The sequence below is a fragment of the Idiotropiscis lumnitzeri genome, chromosome 14, assembly GCF_059441095.1.
Source record: "Idiotropiscis lumnitzeri isolate Australia: NSW breed Sydney's pygmy pipehorse chromosome 14, RoL_Ilum_1.0, whole genome shotgun sequence".
In the NCBI taxonomy this organism is placed as follows: Eukaryota; Metazoa; Chordata; class Actinopteri; order Syngnathiformes; family Syngnathidae; genus Idiotropiscis; species Idiotropiscis lumnitzeri.
Genome location: NC_142404.1, coordinates 1,487,139 through 1,496,553, shown reverse-complemented (window position 1 = coordinate 1,496,553; position 9,415 = coordinate 1,487,139). Strand labels below are relative to the sequence as shown.

General features: G+C 43.2%; 1 protein-coding gene across 3 annotated transcripts in view; it reads right to left on the bottom strand.

Moving 5' to 3' along the window:
• Positions 1-5,430: 5,430 nt before the first annotated feature.
• Positions 5,431-9,415, bottom strand: part of mmadhcb (metabolism of cobalamin associated Db) — a 70,162-nt gene continuing 66,177 nt past the window's right edge. For 2 of the 3 annotated variants that reach the window (XM_088314311.1, XM_088314315.1), the window contains 2 exons: positions 6,965-7,069; positions 5,431-6,873 (listed from right to left, as the gene is read on the bottom strand). In XM_088314311.1, coding sequence (XP_088170437.1) covers positions 6,781-6,873; positions 6,965-7,069 — 198 coding nt within the window. In that variant the 3' untranslated portion in view covers positions 5,431-6,780. The remainder of the gene's footprint in view (positions 6,874-6,964; positions 7,070-9,415) is intronic. The other variant, XM_088314314.1, reaches the window with a different exon arrangement.

Genomic DNA, 9,415 nt, shown 5'->3' with positions numbered 1-9,415 from the left:
CAGCAGCATTTGGTCCACAGACCTGAGGCAGCGGGCAGGTGCGTAGGGGTGGAGGAGCTCAGAGAGGTACGCTGGGGCTCGGCCATTTAAAGCTTTGAAGACAAACAGAATTATCTTGAAGAACTCTAAAGTGCACTGGGAGCCAGTGAAGAGAGGCAAAGATTGGGGTGATGCGATATATCTTCCGAGCGCCAGTTAAAAGGCGAGAGGCAGCATTTTGGACCAGTTGAAGGCGCTTGAGCGAGGACTCCAAAGTAAAGTGCATTGCAGTAATCTAGCCTAGATGTAACGAATGCACGGATTACTGTTTCTAAGTGCTGTTCGGAAAGAAAGGGCTTCACTTAAGCCAGCTGCCTAAAATGAAAGAATCTGGATTGAACAACAGCATCTGCTCAGATCTGCTGATCTAATATAAAATCACTGTTCAGTTTAAAACCCAAGTTTGAGATGGTGACTTTAGATAAGAGGTCAGGGGGCAGAGGTCAACAGGATTGAGAATAGAAGGGCCAGTGGGACTGAACACCATAACCTCTGTCTTCTTTTCATTGAAATTCAGGAAGTTAAGTGACATCCAGATTTTGATATCCTCTAGGCAGGACAAAAGGTGTCTCAAGGAGAACGTGTCTTTTTGCCTAGCGGGACATAGATCTGAGTGTCATTTGCATAGCAATGGAAGGAAATTCCATGTTTTCATAGGATGGAACCTAGGGGCAGCAAGTATTATGAAAACAGCAAGGGCCCCAAAACGGAACTTTGTGGGACACCGTACAACAAAGAGGCAGAGCGGGAATCAGGGCAACTTAGGCGAGCACAGAAGGTCTTGCCAGTCAAGTAGGATCTAAACCATTCTAGAGTGCTCCCACTAATGCCCACCTGGTACTGTAAACGAGCAAGAAGTATATTGTGGTCCACCGTGTCAAACGCTGCAGTTAGATCAAACAAGACAAGTCATACATAGTCTCCAGTGTCGTTTGCCAGAAGAACATCATTTAATACTCGTAACAGGGCTCACTCTGTGCTATGCATTTTCTTGAAACCTGACTGGAAAACCTCCAGACGTTGTGTTCATCCAGGGAAGGATCGTAACTGCATGTGCGCCACGTTTTCCAAGATTTTAGAAATAAAAGGCAATTCGGAAATGGGTCTAAAATTTTCCAGCACACCTTGATCAAGGCCAGGTTTGTTAAGCATGTTTAAAATGTTGGGGGACTACACCAGAAGAGAGACTGCTGTTGATAATGGCCAAAACCGATTCGCCAATACTTGGGAAAACTTCTTTAAAGAAATGAGGACGGACGGCGTCATGTGGTGAGCTGGAGAGCTTTATATGGCAAACCACATCCTCCAAAAAAGACAAGGAGATCACGGAGTCCTCCTGAATGACTACCGTCCTGTTGCTCTCACGCCAGTCATCATGAAGTGCTTTGAGAGACTAGTTCTCTAGCACATCAGGGACTTCCTTCCTCCCACACTGGACCCCTACCAGTTTGCATACCGAGCAAACAGATCCACTGAGGACGACATCGACACTGCTCTGCATGTTGTGCTGGGCCACCTGGAACAACAGCAGAGCTATGCCAGGATGCACTTTGTGGACTACAGCTCGGCATTCAACACAATCATCCCGGACATCCTCGTCGCCAAACTGGACATTCTCGGCCTCCCTGCCCTCACACGCATCTGGATTAAGGACTTTCTCACAACAGACCCCAGACTGTGTTGCTCGGCCCCTACACGTCCTCCACCCGAACGCTGAGCACCGGTTCCCCTCAAGGATGCAACTAATTTATATATTTGATTAAATTATTGTTGTATTGCACTGGAGAGGGGAGCTCTCTAATCTCGTTGCACACTGTACAATGACAATAAAGGGATTTCTGATTCTGATCTGATTCTGACAAAGGAATCTAATACTGGGGAACAAGGAACGTGTATGGAGGGGACAAATGTAGCAATCGAAACAAGAGTCTGAGCTGTAGCAACCTAGTCAATAAAAAAATGCAAAAATCTATGACACATTTCAGGGGACGAGTCTGTGCAATTTGGCTGTCGGGTTTTAAGTGCAGGATTGAAAGTTTGAAATAGAGTTCGCGGATTATGACAATTTGCCTGAATAAGACTGGACAAGTACTCCCTCTATGACTCTTTCACCTTGTTTCGATAACTGTGCCAGCAGTCTTTTAGAATTTGATTTGAGACCTGCAGTCTTTTTCCCACCTGCGTTCAGCTTTGCTGCATTCTTGTTTAGCTGCACGAGTTCTTACATTAAACCATGGCTCCGGTCTTACTTTTGGACACATAATTTTTAATGGAGCCACAGAATCCAAAATATTACTACATGAGTGGAACCAAGAGCTGAGTTCCTCTGTGTTTGATGATGGACCACAGAGCTGATCAAAGGCTTCAGAGAACCGACTCGCAGTGAGGGGGTTAAAAATCCGGTGGGTTCATTCACTGGTAGTAGGTTGAACATCAGCAGAGGAAAACACTACATCAAAGAGCACTGTCATGTGATCAGAAATAACATTGTCCAACACTTTCCAATTTGATATCAATAAACCAAAAGTAAGGACAAAGTATAACATTTGTCCCTGTTTATAAGTGGGGCCAGACACGCATTGCACGAAATTGAAAGAGTCTATGAGTCTCGAAAAGTCCTTTGCCAGTCAATTTTCAGGACAGCACACATGTATATTAAAATCCCCCATCAGCAGGATATGATTATATTTTAGCATGATTTACACAAGAAGATTTGAAAAGTCGTTCAGAAATTCCTTGTTGTATTTTGGAGGTACAGTGAACCCTCGCTACTTCGCGGTTCACCTTTCGCGGGTTCAGTGCTTCGCGGGTCTAAAAAATATTCGGGGGCATTGTAGTTTCGCCGAGCGGCACGACGAAGGAGCGGTTAGACGGCCGGCGTGCGCCGAGGAAGAGCGTGGGCGAAGAGGAGAGTGGACGAAGAAGAGCACGTTCCCCCGGGCACGATTTGGGGCGACGTTTCGCGCGGTTCGGACCGTACCAGAGCTCCGGCCGGCGTGCGTGGTAGTTAAGCCGAAGAGGAACAACTTCCGCCCGGGCACTAGCGGGGCGACATTTCGCTCCGTTCGGGACCGTACGAGAGCTCCGGAGGAGACCGGCCGGCGTGCGTGGTAGTTAAGCCGAAGAGGAACACCTTCCGCCCAGGCATGAGCGGAGCGCGAGGCTGTCAGTTATGAATGAATAAATGAATAAATAAATAAATGAAGAATGCCACCTTTCATTTCACAGGGCACACCGGACGGCGTACCAGCAGGTAAAAGTCGAAGTAATTAAATAAATACAAAAAGAAGTAATTGAATAAATACAAAAATAATGGCTGGGGAATAAAAAAATAAGTTTTAATAATAATTTATTTATTTTTTGTTATTTTTTTTTAATTTCACTCTCTCTCTCTCTCTACCCGTATATATATATATATATATATATATATTTTTTTTTTAAGCATTTTTGAAGGTGCGCCGCTACTTCGCACTTTTTTTTTTTTTTTAAGCATTTTTGGAGGTGCGCCGCTACTTCGCGGATTTTCAGTTTTCGCGGGTGGTCTCGGTCCCCATTAACCGCGATAACCGAGGGTTCACTGTATATAGATGACATAGCAGAGCACAGGAGCAGTCCTGCCTACTTCAAAGAGCGTGCTCTCGAAGCTGGTGATCGATGAGGCCAATATAAACCGTTTACATTCAAACTTGTTTTTGAAAATAGTTGCCGTTCCCCAACCACGACCTGACGTTCTCGGAGCATTCAAGTAAGAAGACGCAGGCGGTAATAGTTCCAGCATCGCACTGCACTCACCGGTGCTCGTCCAGGTCTTCGTCAGGCTGAGGAAATCCAACTCATTGTGAAGAAATGGCTCCCTCAGAATAAACATTTGTTCATCAGCGAACTGGCTTTTAACAACGCTATCCTTGAGCGAGTTGCAGGTGTGCGTAGCTCCTCCAATCGGCAAGCTCTGGGAAGCTCTCACAGAAGTTGTTGATCGATGCCGCGTCGGAGGACATGCGGATGGCAGCGCATCTGAAGCTCCTCTGGACAGCCGATGATTGGTACCAAGCAGGGCTCTCTAACGTGCCACCACGGAGTACATCCATGCGTTCGGGATCGAGCAGGGGACGAAGCGTGCTTTAACTCCCTTTTTAGCTTCGTCAGCCGGCCACCGCACTGCTTCCGCCGTGCAGGGGAGCACGAAGTCGCGTAAGACTTCCGCCAAGATGTCGTTGTTGTTGTTGTTGTTGTTGGGCTGGCGCCTGGGCGGAACCTCCCAATGTTCGCCCAGCTAGCGCAATCACCTTCTGCGGCTCGGTGGAGAGGCCGTTGTGAGGGGGAGGTGCGTCGCCGAAAATCCTCTGCCGGAGGGGAATGAGTCGGGGGCACCGCAGGAGCCATAGCCAAAAGGTGGCAGGAGATAGTGGCGGCGCCCTCTCCCTGACCGGTCCTCTGGACCGAGTCGTGGGGTAATATGGGTGCCGGCAGGATACATTCGTCGTCGACGGGGGACCGCCGACTCGTCCGGGAGACCACGTAGAGGTTGTATCCTTCCTCCCGGCCAAGATGTCGTCGGCAACGACTGACCCCAACTATGCTCGAACGCAGCTGAATCGCCAACTTAACACCGTAGGTCCAGCAGAGATTGGCGATCATACACCAGCCGCGAGTCTATATATACATATACATATATACATACATATATACATACATATATACATACATATATATATACATATATATATACATACATACATATATACATACATATATACATATATATACATATATACATACATATATACATATATATATACATATATACATATATATACATACATATATACATACATATATATATACATATACTTTAGGGCTGTCAAAATTAATGCATTTACTTAAAAAAATTATTTGCATACTTTGCAAATATTGTGCTATATTAGCTGTCTTGAGCACAAAACACTTGTGTTTAAGTTACCACTGAGCCTTGCAAACCAACACTGCTGGAGTGTGGCGATTGTAGGCAGTTTTGAGAAATGTTTAGAAAATAAATGTCTGTAAAGATGTCTCCATTTAGATCGTATTCACGAATCCAAGAAAGCTATGAGAACAGTCTTTGAATTAAATAAACTTCATATTTGGTGATTTTACACCAATTCCGAGATATTATTCAACTAAATATCTGCTATAAGCTTCGCAAAAAATAGTCGTTGAAAAATGTGATTAATCTCAATCATGGAATTTTTTGTGATTAGAATTAGAAATCCCTTTATTGTCATTGTACTCAAGAGTGCAACGAGATTAGAGTTAATTAGTTAAAAAAAATTAATCACTTGACAGCTGTCAGGTTCGCCAATTTGACATATAGGGTTCATAGCTGAAAGAAGAGAGGCACTCAGCTCAAGTGGATACAGAGAGGTTAATAAAGTTTATTTGGCAACTTCATCTCCCTTCTGTTCCTCGATGTTTTTCACACATTCCCTTTTATAACATCGAGGAATCAGATTACACTTCGAGAAATCAGATTACATTCAAGGGAGGTACAGTTCGTCTTCTTAAAAGCTGGTTTAGTCCGGTTTATCATGAGCGTGCCGTCGTGGGTCACAGCTGACTTTGACGTCAACATCTTCTATCAGGACCCAGCACGATGTTGATTACTTCAGACTTCGATGCCAACTTCTACTATCAGGCTCCTCACGATGTTGTTTACTTCATCCTCACTTCTGAAGAAGTGCCACCGCCCTGCCAATTGCAGACACTTCCCTGGAGTAGAGATGTCCTCCTGTACCTCCACTCTGACTGTAAACACTCAAGCATAGTCCACTCCACTAATTTGCAACATGTCATGCGCACCATGCATTGAAATAAAGCTGCGTCATGGCAAATGTATAATAACCTCTAAATATTATTCTAACATTCCCCCCTGTTTATTCTACATTTGCCCCAAAAATTATCAATGGAACTTCCAAGGATTTAATTCCATCAAATCACTAGCTTGATAGCAAATGTAAACCCCTCTATTTTTCTTTGTTTTAACTTTAATGTATTTGAGCGTTTTGGATTAACGAATTGGATCTCCTAGGTAAATTCAGTCGTCGTCATCAACTTGGTCATCAGTGTCTCCTCCATCACCAGCACCTCTGTAATTAATCAAAGGATATATTTCCTGTAGTTTGGAATTTGTTGGAGCGAGAGCTGTTGAGATAAGTCGGACAAGCAAAGCGCGAATGCAGGGAATACAACAACATCCACACAGTACAAGGATTGAGGTGAACATTGTTATAGAAATCATTACAGAAAATACCATATTTTTATATTTACCAAACGTTTTGTTCCACCACTCATCCCATGCAGAGGTAGTCACACCTGAGTGTTCCTTCAGCTTATGCTTCAGGGTGCGCAAGCCTGCAATGGCTCTTGTGAGGGACCCTTCCGGAGAAGTGTTGTTAGGAATGAATGTACAAAATTGGTCCCCAAACATGGCGCAAACCCCTCCTCTCTCTGCCAACAGCATGTCCACCGCGATGCGGTTTTGAAATGCCATGAGTGATGTTGCTGCCAATTGTTCTTTAATAGCTATAAATCTTTCTTCAGTGAAGTTCCCCAATCTTTGCACGTCATAGTGTATGTAATTTATTCGATCATCATTCTTATTCGGTGTAATCCAAAGAAGAATGGATTCGAACCCCGCTGCGATTTGATTTACCAACTTATACTCATCTGGTACGCCCCTTGGTTGGCCAATTGCATCCAAATAGGTCACATCACCATCCCTCCAGGAAGCACTTCGTCTTTTCCTGGAATAATAATAGTGTAATTTGTGGGCTTCAGCTGCTCTTTGAATATCCCTTGCTGTGGATGGAAAAATAGACATCTGGTAAGAGAAGTGACACCAATGCACAAGTTCCAACTGCGTCCTTTAATGAATCAAATAATTTAGTACCCCCGCACCACCACCACACATCACTGCGTGGCAGTAGTGTACCTGCTTGGAGCAGAGTTGTTTTGCACCACGCTGATGATAAGCTTCCCACTCTTGTTTGTGTTCCTGTGAGATTAACACAAGTAAAGTTAGCCACTGCCACATCGGTAGAAAAGATAGGCTTATCTTTCGTTGCCTTAGTCGCAGGGTACACATCATTCCAAGCAATGCAATCCGCATTAGGTGTTAATTTCGTCATTACTTCTAAAAGACATGTTGATGGAAGAGCTGTTGGAATTACTCGTAGCAATGGTCTCGGACCCATGCATGAAACACAGCTTTTAGTGCAACTAAAACTACACAACACAAAATCTCAATTTTTATCCACGCGAAAATCACGTCAACCGAGAGACCCCTAATAGGGTAGGGTGGCTTATAGTTCTTCACTGGCCTAAAATGTTTTCAGATCCTATTGATCTGCTCCCACCTAGTCACCAGACTTGCCTACCTTTCCCTTGTCGGGTGTCTGAGTTGAGATGACTTTTTTACAATGCACAAGGTGTATGTTGCTTGGGGAAACTGTCCTCGTTTTGGGCTTATGTTTCCCTGAGAATTGTGTCGAGCACAGATCATGCAGGCTCTACAAAAAATCTTTTGAGAAAAAATTAAAGCCATATGTTGTATAAAATTGGTTTATCTGTCCTACCATCCCTCCTGTTGATACATGTGGCACAACATGTGTCAATATAGCGAAAAAGATTTTTTGGAATAATCGGTTTATTATTTGAACTGACATATATGCCATTAGTCAAAGTAGCTCCTTTTTCTAGCCATAGTTTTTTCTCTTGCATAAGACTTTGTTGTTGCAGGTCTGCAAGGATGTCGCCTCGCAGAACGTTATCTAGCGGCGCACACTCAGCCACACCTATGAGTGGTTTGGTAGCTGCTTCTTTTGCTGTCTTATCTTTCCTAAAGTAATGTCATCAGTACCCACAGTATGTGCGGAACATTTACATATTGCAATTTGGTTTTGTTATTTCTATCTAGTTTCCGTCTTAGTGCCATTGCCATCCAAAATTCTGTATCTTCATATCCGTCTTCATTCATCTCTTTTTTTCCCTCTTCGTTTTATTTTTATTTCTATCTTGTAAGTCGACTATTTTTTGTGTATTAAGCTGACCAGCGAATTCATATTTTGTTATCCATGAGTTTAAATGTTTTACTTTATCTGGACATTGGCTTTCTATAAATTTCCAGTCCTTACACGTCAATTGTTGCTTCGGATCCTTTTTGTTAGCTTTTTTACTGTTTAATTTCCCCATGTTGGAAGTCAGTGGTTCACCTAGGGCAGGGATGTCCAAACTTTTTGCAAAGCGGGCCGGATTTGAAGTTGCAAAATGTGGGGGGGGCCGACCTCGGCTGACATTCACTGCATAAACAACAATATATTCAAACACATTTTAGCAAGCGATTCTGTGTTTCACATTTTGCTTTTTTATTTGCATTTAAACCATCAAACATGTATTTTGGTTCATTTGAAATATGAACATCACATGCAATTGAATATTTGCTTAACTTTTTATTCTTAAACAGAAGTAATTATACTCTTGAGTGCAAATAATATTTGAACATGAATTATATTATGAACATGAATTATATTATCATCATGGGAGTTCAATGTCCACAGAATTTTTGAAAAACAGAAATGATTACCACAAGTGCAGGACTAATTTGATATATATGACATATCAAATATAAATGTTGATTGAAAATTTTATTCTGGAATGAAAACCGACAACTTGTCTGAATTTGTGACTGAACAAAACAAAATTAAGCCAGTTATTTTAATGACAAATGACTTGCCTGCATTAATGTGACGGGTGATACTGAGATCTGGACTGCAGCACAAAGGCCAGGTCTGGCTCAAAGGCAGAAGTATTAATGCGCAAGATGTCTCGCAGATGAGAGTCTGTGAGCCGTGTCCTCAGACGACTCTTATTTAAGTTCATTACAGAGAATGTCTTTTCACACAAATACGTCGACCCAAACAAGCTCAACATTTTCTTAGCAAACTCTCGAATCTCTCGAAACCTGCCTTTATCCAGCTCTCTGTAAAAGTTGGCAAGAGAAAGTTGCTGGTGCCGACTACGGCTCTCGGCGTCACACTGCAACTCAATGAGCTCCAGCTGTAAATGGGCTTGAACATTGTCTGTGTCCACGGAGAAAGGTGATGAAAAAAGAGCGATGTCCTTCTCAATAGCTGCAAAATCCCGAAAGCGTTGTGTGAACTCTTCAGCCAAAGATTTCATATCTGATGCGTACCTCTTCGTTTGTGCACTGATATTGCTCTCTGGGAATCTGATTATGATTTCTTGCAGCGCTGAGAAATGTGCAGTATTGGGCTGGGTCTGCGACCGGTGTCTTTCAAACAGTTTGAGCTTGATTCCAAAGGTTTTGATGTGTGAAAATAGT